General features: G+C 40.8%; 1 protein-coding gene across 1 annotated transcript in view; it reads right to left on the bottom strand.

Annotated features, from left to right (window-relative positions):
• The window catches only part of LOC126469864 (COMM domain-containing protein 4), a 555575-nt gene that overhangs the window by 37794 nt on the left and 500038 nt on the right, over nucleotides 1-17743 (bottom strand). The window contains exons 6-7 of the mRNA XM_050097178.1: nucleotides 11522-11593; nucleotides 11240-11305 (exon numbers count right to left, since the gene is read on the bottom strand). Coding sequence (XP_049953135.1) covers nucleotides 11240-11305; nucleotides 11522-11593 — 138 coding nt within the window. The remainder of the gene's footprint in view (nucleotides 1-11239; nucleotides 11306-11521; nucleotides 11594-17743) is intronic.

The raw sequence follows: 17743 nt of genomic DNA, 5'->3' as shown, positions 1-17743 counted from the left end.
CTGCCAAGAGAGGTCAGAGGACAGAGGAAAATTCAAGAGAAGCTTTAGGAAGGTTGAAAGCAAAGAAAATACTATTCGGGGAAGCAGAAAGGCATTATAGTATTCCGGCACGAACCTTAAAACGAGGAATGGAGTCCGGCAATTTGGAAAACGGCGCACTGGGTCCAACAGCTACAACTATTTCAATAATTACCTAAGTCTAATTAATAACCGTAATACTTTTAAATTAAATTTAATCAAAATAAATATTAATAATATTTTAAAAAAATATTATCTGCTATGACCAATCTATTTCCATTTCCTTTCACAAACTTAGGTTCATTTGGACCATGAAATGGGAAGAAATTGGTTGGCCATATTAAGGCTGTTGCAGCAGCTGGGTTTGCGACTCACAGGTTGACGGCAAGAAGGGTTGCATACAGAATGGCAAAGAAAATGAGACTACCAAACAAATTCATCAACGAATCTAAAACTGCGGGTTATGACTGGTTAATTTCTTTCCCACGTAAAAATCCAGAGCTGAGTGTACGCAAGTCTGAGGATCTTTCTAGGAAAGACCGGCGGGAATAAGTAAGGAAATTGTTGCTAATTATTTTGAAGTATTGGCAGAAGTATGAAAGGAAAATGATTTATTTTTAACATGGATGACTCCGGAATCTCGGCAAACAACCAACTTGATTCTGTGATAATGGAGGAAGGTACCAAATCTGTTCCTGTACTAACATCAGAAGAGAAATGCGAAAATGTGACTGTTCTGGGTTGTAATGCTGCAGGCCAGTTTATGCCTCCTGTTCTGATATTTAAGGGGGTAAATAAGAAAGCAAAGTATGCTAATGGCTTGCCTCCAGGTTCCGACGTTTACATGAACCGAAAGTCATCGTGAATTAATACAGACTTGTTTTACATGTGGTTCACTGATCATTTCCTGAAACACAAGCCTCTCACAGCAATTCTTCGTAGTTGCTTCAGACAGCTGTTGGCAACGGTGTGGTAATGATCTGCCTACTTAGCCACTGCACTCATCCCTTGCTGCCTCTGGACGCGTCATTTTTCGGGCCCCTAAAAGCATATTTCTGAAAGAAGCTTCAGCATGGGTTGCACAAAACAAAGGAAAATCACTCAGTCTTACATGGGTCGACTAGTTGGTGCAGCTTGGAGTAAAGCCGCGTCTGTAGGAACAGCGCTTAGTGTCTTTGAAGCCATGGACAATTATCCCTGTAACCCAAACCGAGTACCTGAACACTTCTCAATGTCACACACAAATGAATCACCACCATCAGCATCAATACAACAACTTCCAGTTCTATGGATCCCTCACTTTCCTGCTGGTTCTTCCCAGAACTCTTCACAACCTTCCACTTCTAGTACGTCACCTGATAAAATGACATCAACGAAACTTCTCCGGAAAATATGCCCGATACCAAAACTGCCCAAATAAACGTAAGACGAAAGCTCAATCCGAACCACTTTCTGACGGATCCTACAAGCAGAGAAGCGTGAAAAACAAAGGCAAAACGAAATTAAGGAAAGAAAACAAAAGGAAAAGTTGAAAACAGTATCATCCGTCACTGCACGAGGCAGGACACGACCAGGTAAGAGAACTATCGCAGGAACTGGAAAGTATACAATAAATTCAGAAACCAACCGCTGCTGTGAATGTTGGGAAAATTATTTCCTAACCACATAAAAAGATGACTGGATCCAGTCTGTAAATTGCAACCAGTGACTTCACAAAACATGCTAGAGAACAAAGCCTCAAAAAACAATCTACGTAAATTAATACCTTGTACGCTGTAAGAGGAAATTAAAATATCACGTAAATTAATATTGTAAATTATGATTCAATTCGTGTTACTACTCTGTTGTATGCACATAATTTCCTTGTTGTATGTTACAACGCTCAGTTTTATAAATGTTGAAGAAATCGGCTTAAACTTCATTTTTTTTGTTAATTATTTTGCTGCGGCATCTCTCCCGAGAAGCGTTGGCATCTGTAGCGGGTTTCACGGAGAGTCGCCGCTCATGAAAAAATTCCTTTGTTCCGTCTTTTCTCAGTACATTAGGTATGTTAACAGAATATTGTGATATTGAAATCTTATGCTTTTGTTATTAACTACTGCAATTTTTTATTTTGTTAACAACTTTTACAAATTTTTTCTGTCTCAAATAATGAAGAATTAAAATTGGCTGCGGCAGAAGGAGCATTTGTCTACCACAATGTGCGCCACAGTCACAGCTATAGTTCCATTGACTGCATATCTGGGCCTTTCCTTCTTTCTTTCTCTCTTCTCTCAAACGGCGCAGGAGGGTGCAATAGTATGAAACATTGATAGTTATGCCCTTTTGCATGTAATCCATCATTATTGTTCTTCCGCATCACCTTTCCGGCTGATTTTTGCACCCGGGATTTTTTTTTTTTTTTGGGATAGGGGATGAAGGATGTTTCCATTGCTGAGATTGTTGTTTTGTCTCAGGATCAAAGTGGTGAACCCACGTTTCGTCCATTGTCACGTACCTTGCGAGAAAGCCTACTTCGTCCGCTTCAAATTGGCGGACGATTTCCTCACAGCACTGCACACGCTCCCGTCTCTGAGCTGCATTCAAGTCTTTCGGGACCCACCGAGATGAAACTTTCCAATTCCCAAAACATCCACAACAATGTCATGAGCACGCCCATGGGAGATTCCAAACGTGGTCTCAATGTGCTGCAGCTTTGTTCGACGATCCTGCAAAATCGTATCGTGAACTGCAGTTTCTTCCACGTTTGAAGCCGGACACCCAATTTTTCACTGTTGCATAAGAAGGAGCACAGTCCTTAAGTGTATTCCGCATGTCCTCCACTATTTCCTTGGACATCATTCCCTTCAAATGAAGATATTCAATCACATCACAGTTCTTAGTTTTCTCGATATTCGTAATTTTGCTTACGCTACGATATCCAATGCATCCAAGGGCAAAACTAACTAAGCTTGGGCCGCGAAATTTGACTTGCATACCCACGAAGGGTCACCATAAAAGTAGGTGGTGGTGTTTGTCCGAGACATTACGGTAATATGTCGGGCTGGAAATTTTCCGATCACCCCTCATACACGTAGCATACTGGAATAATAGGGGGCGACAAAATTGTGTACTATCGAATGAGGAATTAGGATACATTAACGACGTAAAAGAAAGTCTTTTGTAGCAATGCCGAACGCGTTCTACTACATCTACATAGATACACTGCAAATTACATTTAAGTGCTTGGCAGGGGGTTCATCGAACCACCTTTACAATTCATAGCGCGCGGAAAGAACGAAAGCCTATATTTTTTCGTACGAGCTCTGATTTCCCATATTTTATCGTGGTGATCGTTTCTCCCTGTATCAACAAAATATTTTCGCATTCAGAGGAGAAAGTTGGTGATTGGAATTCCGTCGCAACGAAAACCGCCTTTATTTTAATGATGTCCAGCCCAAATCCCGTATCATTTCAGTGACACTCTTCAATATTTCGCGATAATACAAAACGTGTAGCCCTTCTTTGAACTTTTTCGATATACTCTGTCAGTGCCGGCCGTGGTGGTCGAGCGGTTCTAGGCGCTTCAGTTCGGAACCGCGCGACTGCTACGGACGCAGGTTCGAATCCTACTTCGGGCATGGATGTGTGTGATGTCCTTAGGTTAGTTAGATTTAAGTAGTTCTAAGTTCTAGGGGACTGATGACCTCAGATGTTAAGTCCCATAGTGCTCAGAGCCAACTCAGTCAGTTCTATCTGGTAAGGATCCCACACCGCGCACCAATATTCTAAAAGAGGACGGACAACCATAGGGTAGGCAGTCTCCTTAGTAGCTCTGTTACATTTTCTAAGTGTCCTGCCAATAAAACGCAGTCTTTGGTTAGCCTTCCCCATAACATTTTCTATGTGTTCCTTCGAATTTAGGTTATTCGTAATTGTAATTTCTAGGTATTTAGTTGAATTTACGTCCTTTAGATTCGATTCATTTATCAGGTAACCGAAGTTTAACGGATAACTTGTAGCACTCGTGTGGATGACCTCACACTTTTCGTTATTTAGGGTCAACTGCCAATTTTCGCACCATTCAGATATTTTTTCTAAAACGTTTTGCAATTTGTTTTGATCTTCTGATGACTTTACTAGTCGATAAACGACAGCGTCATCTGCAAACAACCTAAGTTTAATTGTTAACTGACCCTAACATGTAGTAATACTGACGACACTCGAGAGAAAAGTAAACGTCATGGTTACATGAAGCTCTGTTCTTACGGCAGTGTGTCCGCCTCTGTAGCTGAGCGATCAGCGCGACAGACTTCCATGTGGAGGACGTGGGTTCGATGCCGGTACTGCCAGGTAGTTTTCCTTGGTGGGAAGACTGGAGCAGTGTGCACTCAGCCTCGTGATACCAGCTGAGGAGCCGAGTAATAGCCGCTCCAGGTTACGAAAAGTGACAACGTCGGGAGAGCATGCTGACTCGACACCCGTCCATATCGCATCCAGTGACGCAGTTGGCGGAGGATGACACGGAGGTCGGCCAGTGGACGGAGTTATCGACAGTGTCATCAAGGAGACTACCAAAGCAACATTTGGTTGCGTAAATCACAATTTCCCTTTAAGTAAATTACGGTGTAACAGGAATGTGTCAATAGTAAAGAGACACGTATTAAGCAATCAGGCATCATCCGATTGGGAACCAATGACATGTGGTGCCCCCAAGATTCCATCTTAAGGCCCTTACTTTTTCTTGCATATATCAATGACGTTTCATCGATAACATTACCAGATTCCTAGTATGTTTTTTTTTTTCAGATGATACAAACATTGCAATAAATAGTAAATCAAGTATAGCCTTAGATCGGTCGACTAGTGAAATTTTCATCGGCATCAAAAAATGGTTCTCAGTTAATTCTGCCATTAAACTTTGAAAAAACATACTATATGTAGTTCAGCACTTGTAAAAGGTTTCCTGGGAGTATACGCCTAAAATATGACGACAAACAGAGAGAAGACGTTGACCGTGTTAAGTTATTGGGGTTACAGCTTGATAATAAATTTAACTTTGAGGAGTATACCACAAAACTGCTGAATCGTCTAAACAAATCTCTATTTGCTATGTGAATGATGTCAATCATAGGTTGTATAAAAATAAAAAAAGGTAACATCCTATACTTACTTTCATTCCATAATATCATACGGGATTATTTTCTGGGCGAAATTAGTCAACTGAAAATAATTATGGGTCTCTGTATGCGCCAAGATGGAGATCTCCCAAAGTATTCCATTCGTCGCGCCGATAAGTGCTCTCTCCATCACATGCTCACATGTATAAATGCGCAATAAGAAAACGAGAGGTTAGAGATTTTAGTCTGTAACGAGTGCAATAGTTGACTAAAGCTATTGAAATGCAACAGATTTAATGGATAATCGTTTCCTCTTGGAGAGGTAGAGTATGCTGACAGAAACATCTATTTGCAGCAAGAAACCTCACCTCTGAAATTGGATCTTCAATCCATATTTCGCTTCGGTGACAACTGTTTGTATGCTAAATTAAGCAGTTGCGTGATATAAAAAGCCTCCTTTTTTATTGTTTACAGTTTGAGGGTGCTTGTTGCTCACTGTGTACATTGCTGTACACAAACTGCTCATGCCTTTTGGCACCATACTGTATGAAATACGGTTTACTGCAAGGTATGTCAGTAAGCATATGAGTACCTGTAATATGGACATACATCCTATTTGTACACATTATTGCAATACATGCACTGTGTAATTTTTAGGTGTGTGGTTTACGAAGGGGCGTGGCAGCCTGAAACCGGTAACCACTACAGCTGAATTTGCAACTGAGACGGATAAAATAAACTATCTGATCCTCAGTGCTATATAATTGCGGACCTTCTATCCCGTGACAGCATACCTCGAATAATCAAGTACTCAATTCTGTTTGTGGTATGTTGAGCAAGTAGTTGAAGCTGGGAGCCAGGGGTGAGACAGTATGTTTGTGGGTGGTAGTGAACAGAGAGTAATCAAAATGAGAGTCGTCAGGAACAGGTAGTGAGGTTAGTGAGTCCATGGAATGCTTTCCAGCACTTTAAAAAGTTTATGGGGAGTGTAGACCCGTGTCTGGTGAACATTTAGCGCCAGTCCGGCTTTTTTTTTGTATTTAATACATTCCTGACGTGTCTCTATTTTTGCCAGTGGAATGTGAGTTATCCTGCTCATGAAGTCGCAGGAAGGTGCAATATATGAGATGGGATTCTGGAAGGAGGAGTGAGTCTTGTGCAGGGAGGGTGTCACAGTGAGAATATAAGGTCTTGATAGGAATGTGGTTGGATATAGCGCCTGAAAAGGTCTGCTGCAGGAAGGATGCAGTAAGAGGGATACCGTCTGATTATTGGAAGGCCAGGAGGCAGCTTCCAATCTGGGTTTCTATGGATTCCCAGCAGGCATTCCAGTTGGCGCATGAGTAATCTTGGATGGAGATTGGAAGGGACTGGACTGAATGGGGATGACGTGTCTAGGAGATGGCGAAGAGTGTAAGTAGGTGGTCACTTTTAGTTGGATCAAGGAATACTGCAATAAGGCGTCCAAGGAGATTGCGAAATGCTTGGACAACATCATGTGTGGTGTTACTTTCAAGATGGGTGTGGTGTGGGATGGGAAATATGTCACCTTGCAGGGAGTCGGTAAACTGACGCCACCACTGGAGTTCTGTGGGGGACCTACTGTGGAAGCTGAGGTCAGTGGCAATAATATAGATTGAAAAGGTATGGTTCGTGCCCGTGAGAAAGTCGTATGGGATGTGGTAATGACGTCAAATGTAGATGGTTGCACAGGTAATGGTTACGGTTTGGAAAAAGAGGGTAAGGATAAGGTGTTTGGTGGGAGTATTGTATAAGGATTGTGGCTAAACAAGGATTGTGGCAACTCCATCACTGTCCAGGGGAAGGGTGTTATCTGTGTGATGGAAGATACAGGATGAGGTTCAGATAGTATGAAAGGTTTGCTAGAACATTTAATTAAGAATAAAACTAAGGACGTTATGTTGGGACAGAGTATGCATCAAAAGACGTTTATTGGAGGGTAGGGAGCAGATGTTCTCCTACAGTATTTTGCAGAGGTGTGTGTTGGTGAGGACTAGATGGAGCTTAGACTAGGGTGTCGAAGCAGGTAAAGAGGAAGTGAACCTGGCTAAGAGAGTAGGTGTCTTAGGTGTTGGGATGGAAGATGGAGCTGGCAGCGAGCAAAATCTGTTAAAGGATATGTGGATTTGGCTTGGATGAATATTTTGGAGGATGACTGTCATGAATTAGATTTTGTCTTCAGCAGTGGGGCCTGGCAGGGGGAATTGTTGGGATAGATGAGGGTATCAATGGGACTGTTTAGGACAGTAAGTTCTGGTTTAGCTGTTTTGATTTCTTTGTATACTATTATGTGGTCCAAAATGGGTGAAGTTACATGTTACTACAGCATACGGCTTTCGTCTGTATATGCTGGATGTGGCGCTGCTGCTGTTTACAGTTCACTGGTTTTAAACCCTGCTGTTTTTGGAAAAAATTTAAATAGTTTAACTGTGGTAGTTGACTTGTACTTTTATTGTATTAACTGTTTTATCCTCGATGATTGGAAGTTTTAATAAAGACGTTGCCTATATTCTGATATGGCACGCCCTACATGAGGTTTCCTTGTGGGAGTCACAAAAGTAGACTATCAGTTTTCTGTATGTTCTGTCACTGTTCATTGGTAAACGTAATTTTGTTATACATACATGTATCATCTTTACATGATTTACACGATATTTTGGAAAATACTGGTTTGTCTGTCTGGTACACATATCCTGGTACGGTATGCTCTATATCTTGTTATGTTGTTGTTATGGTCTTCAGTCCTGAGACTGGTTTGATGCAGCTCTCCATGCTACTCTATCCTGTGCAAGCCTCTTCATCTCCCAGTACTTGCTGCAGCCTACATCCTTCTGAATCTGCTTAGTGTATTCATCTCTTGGTCTCCCTCTACGATTTTTACCCTCCATGCTGCCCTCCAGTACTAAATTGGTGATCCCTTGATGCCTCAAAACATGTCCTACCAACCGATCCCTTTTTCTAGTCAAATTGTGCCACAAACTCCGCTTCTCCCCAATTCTATTCAATACCTTCTCATTAGTTATGTGATCTACCCATCTAATCTTGAGCATTCTTCTGTAGCACCACATTTCGAAAGCTTCTATTCTCTTCTTGTCTAAACTATTTATCGTTCATGTTTCACTTCCATACATGGCTACACTCCATACAAATACTTTCAGAAACGACTTCCCGACACTTATATCAATACTCGATGTTAACAAATTTCTCTTTTTCAGAAACGCTTTCCTTGCCATTGCCAATCTACATTCTATATCTTCTCTACTTCGACCATTATCAGTTATTTTGCTCCCCAAATAGCAAAACTCCTTTACTATGTCTCATTTCCTAATCTAATCCCCTCAGCATCACCCGACTTAATTCGACTACATTCCATTATCTTCGTTTTGCTTTTGTTGATGTTCACCTTATATCCTCCTTTCAAGACACTGTCCATTCCGTTCAACTGTTCTTCCAAGTCCTTTGCTGTCTGACAAAATTACAATGTCATCGGCAAACCTCAAAGTTTTTATTTCTTCTCCATGGATTTTAATACCTACTTCGAACTTTTCTTTTGTTTCCTTTACTGCTTGCTCAATATACAGATTGAATAGCATCGGGGAGAGGCTACAACGCTGTCTCACTCCCTTCCCAACCACTGCTTCCCTTTCATACCCCTCGACTCCTATAACTGCTATCTGGTTTCTGTACAAATTGTAAATAGCCTTTCGCTACCTGTAATTTACCCCTGCCACCTTCAGAATTTGAAAGAGAGTATTCCAGTCAACATTGTCAAAAGCTTTATCTAAGTCTACAAATGCTAGAAACGTAGGTTTGTCTTTCCTTAATCTTTCTTCTAAGATAAGTCGTAGGATCAGTATTGCCTCACGTGTTCCAACATTTCTACGGAATCCAAACTGATCTTCCCCGAGGTCGGCTTCTACCAGTTTTTCCATCCGTCTGTAAAGAATTCGCGTTAGTATATTGCAGCTGTGACTTATTATACTGATAGTTCGGAAATTTTCGCATCTGTCAACACCTGCTTTCTTTGGGATTGGAACTGTTATATTCTTCTTGAAGTCTAAGGGTATTTTGCCTGTCTCAGATGGTAGAGTTTTGTCAGGACTGGCTCTCCCAAGGCTGTCAGTGGTTCTAATGGAATGTTGTCTACTCCTGGGGCCTTGTTTCGTCTCAGGTCTTTCAGTGCTCTGTCAAACTCTTCACGCAGTATCATACCTCCCATTTCATCTTCATCTACCTCCCATTTCCATAATATTGTCCTCAAGAACATCGCCCCTGTATAGACCCTCTATGTACTCCTTCCACCTTTCTGCTTTCCCTTCTTTGCTTAGAACTGGGTTTCCATCTGAGCTCTTGATATTCATGCAAGTGGTTCTCTTTTCTCCAAATGTCTCTTTAATTTTCCTGTAGGCAGTATCTATCTTACTCCTCATTAGATAAGCCTCTACATCCTTACGTTTGTCCTCTAGCCATCCCTGCTTAGCCATTTAGCACTTCCTGTCGATCTCATTTTTGAGACGTCCAGTATCTGTTCTGTTACCCGAGGATTTCTAATAGCCCTCGTCTTTTTACCTACTTGATCCTCTGCTGCCTTCACTATTTCATTCCTCAAAGCTACCCATTCTTCATCTACTGTATTTCTTTCCCCCATTCCTGTCAATTGTTCCCTTATGCTCTCCCTGAAACTCTGTACAACCTCTGGTTCTTTCAGTTTATCCAGGTCCCATCTCCTTTAGTTCCCACCTTTCTGCAGTTTCTTCAGTTTTATTCTACAGTTCATAACCGATAGATTGTGGTCAGAGTCCACATCTGCCCCTGGAAATGTCTTACAATTTAAAATCTGGTTCCTAAATCTCTGTCTTACCATTATATAATCTATCTGAAACCTTTTAGTATCTCCAGGGTTCTTCCATGTATACAACCTTCTTTCATGATTCTTGAACCAAGTGTTAGCTATGATTAAGTTATGCTCTGTGCAAAATTCTACCAGGCGGCTTCCTCTTTCATTTCTTAGCCCCAATCTACATTCACCTACTACGTTTCCTTCTCTTCCTTTTCCTACTGTCGAATTCCATTCACCCATGACCCAAGAACGAGTGTTCTTTCAGTCATGTCCGAAAGAACAGACACCACACATTCATGTAACTGGTTTGCCTTGGTGGGCCGTGAATCTACGAACTTCAGTGCTGATGCACATTTACGTTCGACCTCCAGCGGGAATACAGGATTAATGAGCATGAAGGACATGGATAAGGGACTATGGATAGGCAACGCTAGGTGAGAGTGTGGGTCAGCCAGGGAGCATGCCGAGATAGTCACGCAATTGCGATAAACACCGTGTCCAGATGCCACAGTGGTTTACGCAAATGCCTAGTGAGCAGGAGATCCTGGGTTCGACTACTAGTTAAGCACACATTTTCACTCATCACCGCTGATTTCGCAAAAAGTTCTGATGCAGCCGATATAATTAGCTTCTTCCCTTTCCTTTCTCCGCCCCTGCCTTCAACTTCAGTTCACACAACTGTCACAGACATAATTTCAGTCCTTCATATATAATTTCAGTCCGTCATTATAAGTTAAATGAATGTGTTACACCTGTAACAGAAAACGTTACATCCGTAAATTTACTTGTCTTATTTTTTATTAGTTTCACTAAATTTATTTAATGTCCGATATAATTTCATGACTACTGTTCTTGTGCTTTATATAAATAATACAAGGTTCTCTCTGTACTGACGAATCTCTTAGATATTACGAGAATTTCAAATACATGTGCATCAACTTCAATTTGCTGAGTTACGTCTGTAACACCACCATTTTAAGTTTTAGCGGCAAATGAACACAGTTTGCTTCATGAAACGCTGGCTGTATCTTGTTCATATTCAAGTTCATCTACAAAAAATTAGTAAAATTTACCGGTTTTATTTTCATGTTAATACTTCACTTCCAACTGCACAACGGAGGAATCATCCACTGACTGTTTTTACAATACAAACATTAATATAAGCTACCTGTAGCGTTTTTTTCTACAGTTTATACTACATAAAAGTGTAAAAACGAGCGGTTAGAGGAAAAAAGTAAAATCCAGACTAGGAGATACTTACGTCGATGCTCTCTCCTATAAGCGACCGTGCTACCTGCTGGCAAAGCAGCTTCATTTTAATTGACGTCTGGAACAAGAAAAATGCACAATAACTAACGTGCCTGTGCGTAGAACTGCGTAGGTTATATTTCGAATGGATACCATTTTTTAAAATATTTCCAGTCAATGTAAGAGACTATCAATTGACGAGGACCACACAACGTGATCAGTTAAGAATGTTCTAAAATGATAGGTGTCAAGTGCAATATGCATATAAATGACTTGTGAACTACAGTATACGTACCATACGCGCCAACGTATTTATTTCTGCAAGAATCCAATCTGGGCAGTCCAGATCTCCGCAGAACCGGAACCTCTGAAAAAGAGGTGCCTCTTTACTTTCTTCAACAAATACAACAATGATGTTAAGGCAGCTGTAGTTACGAATAAACACGTGGCTACTGCATTTGTGTATCAGCATGAGTGACATGAGCAAGAAAAAAAGAATAACAGTTCAAATTTGTTGAGTTGGATTGTCAAATGTTACAGTAATTCCACGTGCTTTCCATTGTTAATGTCTGCCATTAGTAGAGCAAGGATTTTTGTGGAATTACATCCGCTTCCACGCACGTGGGAAGCGTATATGTTCACGGATTGTCAGCGCTGAGATACTTCATTTTATTGTTAGGTATTTTAACATATTTCAGTACATTACGTGTTTAGAGGTATTTCAACTTCATGCTACATAAAATCACATTGGAATAACCGAAATAAAATGTTCAAACGTAGCTACGTTCTGTATTTATATTAAAAAAACTACCTGCTACCAACTGTTCGTCTAAAATTGTGAGCCATATGTTTGTGACTATTACAGCGCCATCTACCACAAAGCGAAAAAAAGTGATCCAACTAAAACATTCATATTTCTTTACGTACTACACGAATATGTAATGAAAAATGGGGGTTCCTATCTAAAAAACGCAGTTGATATCCGCTTGACCTATGGCAGCGCCATCTAGCGGGCCAACCATAGCGCCATCTGGTTTCCCCCGTCAATCTAGACGAGTTTCGTTCTTTGTAGTTTTTTCGTTTGATGCTTATTTCGTGAGATATTTGACCCGGTCACTATCAATGGACCAACCTGTATATGTTACTGATGTGAAAGCACAGCAATCGTCTAAGAAGCAAATGTTATTGACGCACAGATGCAAAAGACTCCAAACTCCACAAACGCATATTTATTTATGTGCTCCACTATGGTTGCTGCCAACATTCCATGGTACGAATTTCAAAATTTCAAGTGAACGAATATCTCTCCTAGAAAAGTACTGCTGGAAAATGATCCCTGATGGATTGAGGCTAAGGAAACACTATTTAAATTTTTGTTTGGAAACCTCACTGCTGGTTACCGCGATGGAGAAAACCCTCATAACCATTACTGATTTCTTGCACAGTGTTGGAACGCACAAGTCTTTAACAGCAATTCGTTTAGTGATTGGCGGTCGAACTGCTGCGGGCTGGGGGAATTCACGAAGAAAAAGATCTCGGTATGTATTTGGATGCTACGACCTACACACTAAAGGCACTTACTTCCTACGCGTAGTCTATCCGCCTTTAACCAGATTGTCTGCCCCATGAGCTGTAACATATCGCCAAAAAAGTGCACGGCAGCTGCCAAGAGGTAAAAAAAAAAATAATTTCATACGCCAAGAAAGTGTGTGTCACACTATCGGCCCTTGTGCTGCCGCCTGACTCTGTCCTAATGAGTTGGGGTACATGGAATGAAGCTGATGGTTTTTATAATGAACATTTTCAAGCCTTGAAATCTAGGACTAATTTCCGAGAGAATCTTCTGTTTCGTCACTAGATGATTCCGCTGTACCTAAAATCGAAAATGTTTTGTAATAGATTCTGCTTCCTTGCTAGCTGCATTAAAAGATCAGATCTTACCGGTTCCTTCAGCAGAAATCGTCAAGTACATCAAGTACGGGCCGGTCGGAGTGGGCGAGCGGTTCTAGGCGCTACAATCAGGTTCGAATCCTGCCTCGGGCATGGATGTGTGTGATGTCCTTAGGTTAGTTAGGTTTAAGTAGTTCTAAGTTCTAGGGGACTGATGACCTCAGAAGTTAAGTCCCATAGTGCTTCAGAGCCATTTGAACCATATCAAGTATAAGCTGACAGATTAGAAGTGATATTGGGCAGTGGGTAGTGAATATATCTGAGGCTGCTTTGGAAAGAAATCTTTGTTATTCGACTTTTGATACATCTGCGGTACCCTCAGTGGGGAGAAGACCCTCCAGTGGACATCTCTCCAGAATTATTCATCTCCTAAAATTTGTACCGTCAACGTCCTATGACGTTGAGAAGTAACTGTCTTCCTACAGAAACATTCTGACCGTCGACATTCTACGACAGCAGAGAATGGGGAGACGTATCTGGTGTTCATTGCGCTTCAAAAGGAAAGGTAAGAATCGTCAGCGCAGGGAACTACGTGGGGTTTCTCTGGGTGTTGGCTAATGACTAGAGCCAGAATTTTTATATAATTTTAACACGCAAATTATGCACGTATTTATGTAATGAAATGGATAATTTTTTTATCACCGTGCCGTCTCTAAAGTAAACGAAGGTGTTTTCTTCATGCATTATAATACCATCTACAATGGAGGGAAAATTTTTGAGACTATTAAATCTGAAAGCTATGTTGCAAATGATTTTTTCTTTTGAGATTACGAAATAACAGGTTGAAGCCCCATAGACCGCTCCCCCTTCCCCCGGTTCGAATTCGCCTCTGGACGAAAAAAGCAAAAAAATGACGTCTCAGCTAAATTATTCATTATTAATGCACATTTTTTTATGTTTAACAGTCGCATGATGTCGCTGTCAAGTACCATAGCTGGATGAAACTTAGTCCATACATAACAGGAACTGCTGCAGTATAGTACAGAAGGTAACTGAAAGAAAAACGCAGTAAGACGAACAGAAATGACACTTTTATTAAAAAACAATAATTACACTGAAGTTTAATGATTTATGTTGGTGTCCTGGGTATTACAAATGGAGGGAGATGGTTCTTAACAGAGTGAAGTTCTTGTGGTAGGGCGCTCTATCCTTTAGTCAGCGCTGTTGACAACTGCTGGATGATACGTCTCCCAACCGCTTCCCACACGTGCTCGATGGGATTTTATGTCTGACGAACGAGCGGGCGAGTCCATCCGCCGAATATCCTCTCTTTCTACCTCCTCTGTTCGCTGCGATTGCGCATTGTAATTCATAAAAATGAAGTCAGGGCCGAATGCACCGCGGCACGATAACGTTGATCGGTGAGTGTAGCGTATTAAAAGATTTGGAGCTCAGTACGCCCGTGCAACATTATGCTTCCCCACACCGTAACACCAGGACCACCAAAACGCTCATGTTCGACAATGTTCCTGGGTGCATTACTTACTCACTTACTTACACACATACACACACACACACACACACACACACACACACACACACACACACACACACACACTTGTGTGCGGACACTGTAACGTTAAATTATTGTGCACCAAAAATTTATAACCAAAAGGTAAAGAAAGGCAACTAAAACACTTTAGCAGATACAAGACAGAGACTAGCTGATCACCAGACTAAAAGGTGATTAGCCGTCACTCAGAAATGGAAAACAGTAACAAGGTTCGCGTCTTATAAACTAAGATTGTAGTGGTAGAACGTATATGAATCTACGAGCGTTGACTAGAATATTTTAGCTAACTACAAGGTGTGCACGTAGGACAAATATGGATGACATACAGCGTGATTCACGAAGATATGCAAATATATTTATATGATTCTACAAGTAAAACTAAAGAAAAAAGTTCATATAAACATAGCTCCGCAAATGTTTAGTTACGGAGTTACGGCTAATAAAAGACGTGTATCTGCAGAAGTCTCCCGTAACATTCGCAATACTCCGCTAACGGTTCGTGCGTTCGGAATCCTCAGAGTTGGGTAACGTATGCGATATTCGTTAACTGCAGCCGCAGAATTACCATCACATGTGCCATAAACAAACACCATATCGGCGTCTTCTTCTGACGTAAATTTGAAAGATATCCCTATTTCATAAATAATCTACAAACTACAACAGTTACTTTGTGCTTTCACTTAAATACATTGTTGTTATTATGTTCTTTCACTGAAAAATACAGAAACCTAACGCGTTTCAAGGTTAGTAAACGACTGAAATAACTCAGTCAAGGTTGCCAACAGTGACATAAACGTTTCTACATTTTTAATGGAAAGTAAATAAATTTACTTGTATAATAATCTTTGCTTCTCTGGATGTTCTGGAAAACTACTGCAGATACATGCCTGGAACATGTTTAGTTAGATTCACCAGATCAATAACAACAAAATAAATGGAAACCGTGCTTTACTTTAACTTTGTACAGTTTTGCGATCGCTTCATATTAGCGAAATTGCTAAATTTCAGGCAAAATCTTTTATTAGCCATAACTCCGTAACTGAACATTTGCGGACCTATATTTATATTAACTTTTTTCTTTAGTTTTACTTATAGAATAACATATTAAAATATTTGCATAACTTCGTGAATTACCCTGCATAGCGAAACGGAAGGAGCACTCTACAATGCTAAATATCGAATGGCTCAGAATGCGGTTGATGTACCATCTCAGAATATTGTCAGTAGACAATTAATCAATGCCTTTGTTTTTTTTGGAACGCGACTACCCATAGGCTGCCTCGAAAGAAGATTTTTCCCAATTATGACAATATCTGTAACTTGGTTAATGTTTGATGATGTATTTTGTTAAAGTGTTGGATAAAGTGAAGTGCAGTCAGGTCACAATGGTTTTCGAAACAACGTAACTACAGATATTATGGAGAACAGAAAATTATTATGTAAGATGGCAAAGAATAAAGCGTAGGAAGGCTTACACCAACGTGTTGTAGCGAAATTCAGGAAGACCTGCAGATTGTAATAGTAGATCTGAGGAGTCTTCATAAATAATGTTTTCATGTTGACTGAATCTTCCGTCGGCTCTTGGTTCTGGAGAACAAAAGCAAACTAAAGCTTTTCATTTATAATAGTGTTTTCCTGATGGTTTTTGTTTTATTCATTATGTTTAGCAATAAATGTTAATACATTCAAATAATACCTCTGTCGGAAAGTTTCTATGAGACTGTTTGTATCTTTGGCATAAGAGCCTGTTTTCGACCATCAATAAGCGAGTGGTAAAGTATGACGAGGAGGAGCTGATTGCTGACATTTGATGTGGCTGTTGTTTTGGTTTTCGTGTGTAAAGACACCGTTAAAACATCTAATTAATATGTATACCTTATCGTGTGAACTGGAGAAAGACAGTGATTAACACTGAGTAAACTGTGAACTGTGCACTCTGCTTTATTCGCGGATAACTGAAAAGGGGAGGGCACGACGCTGGGATCACAAATTTACTTCAAACTCTGTACATCTTTAGCAGGCCATTAAAACAACATCATGTGTAAGTAGTAAGGTGCACCACTCTTGTAATATTGAGAAAATTGCAAGAGAAGTTTTACGCGTCTATTACGTAACTGATGTACCTGTGCGTAAGAGTGCATGGTGGTCAAGCGATAGTGTTCGAGCTTTGAAACACATGCGTATGAGGCGACGGTTTGACTCCCGCTCACAATTTTTAATCTGTGGTGTCACCGCCAGACACCACACTTGCTAGGTGGTAGCCTTTAAATCGGTCGCGGTCCGTTAGTATACATCGGACCCGCGTATCGCCATTATCAACGATTGCAGACCGAGCGCCGCCACACGGCAGGTCTAGAGAGACGTCCTAGCACTCGCCCCAGTTGTACAGCCGACTTTGCTAGCGATGGTTCACTGTCTACATACGCTCTCATTTGCAGAGACGACAGTTTAGCATAGCCTTCAGCTACGTCATTTGCTACGACCTAGCAAGGCGCCATATTCAGTTACTATGTCTTCTGAACAGATAATATTGTGACTCATGTACCGTCGAGAGCGACGTTCATCATTAATGGATTAAAGTTAAGTATCAAACTAATTACGTCCGCTTTCTGAATTCTAATTCCTTGTCATGTTCCAGACCTCACGTCAGTATAGTTCTTCCCTCCTCACGCCAGCCTGCGTGAGCTAAAACACGTGCATTTCGGCCTCCTCTAGCAATACGGTGTTGGCTCTTCTGCCAACACAATATAATCTATATTTTTTCATCACTGGTCATGTTATTTAATTTATATCATTTCGAGAGGTTTTTTTTTTTTTTTGGTCATCAGTCTACTGACTGGTTTGATGCGGCCCGCCACGAATTCCTTTCCTGTGCTAACCTCTTCATCTCAGAGTAGCGCTTGCAACCTACGTCCTCAATTATTTGCTTGACGTATTCCAATCTCTGTCTTCCTCTACAGTTTTTGCCCTCTACAGCTCCCTCTAGTACCATGGAAGTCATTCCCTCATGTCTTAGCTGATGTCCTATCATCCTGTCCCCTCTCCTTATCAGTG

The sequence above is a fragment of the Schistocerca serialis genome, chromosome 1, assembly GCF_023864345.2.
Source record: "Schistocerca serialis cubense isolate TAMUIC-IGC-003099 chromosome 1, iqSchSeri2.2, whole genome shotgun sequence".
Lineage (NCBI taxonomy): Eukaryota > Metazoa > Arthropoda > Insecta > Orthoptera > Acrididae > Schistocerca > Schistocerca serialis.
The sequence above is the reverse complement of the archived record's forward strand: the minus strand, read 5'-3'. Positions and strand labels throughout refer to the sequence as shown.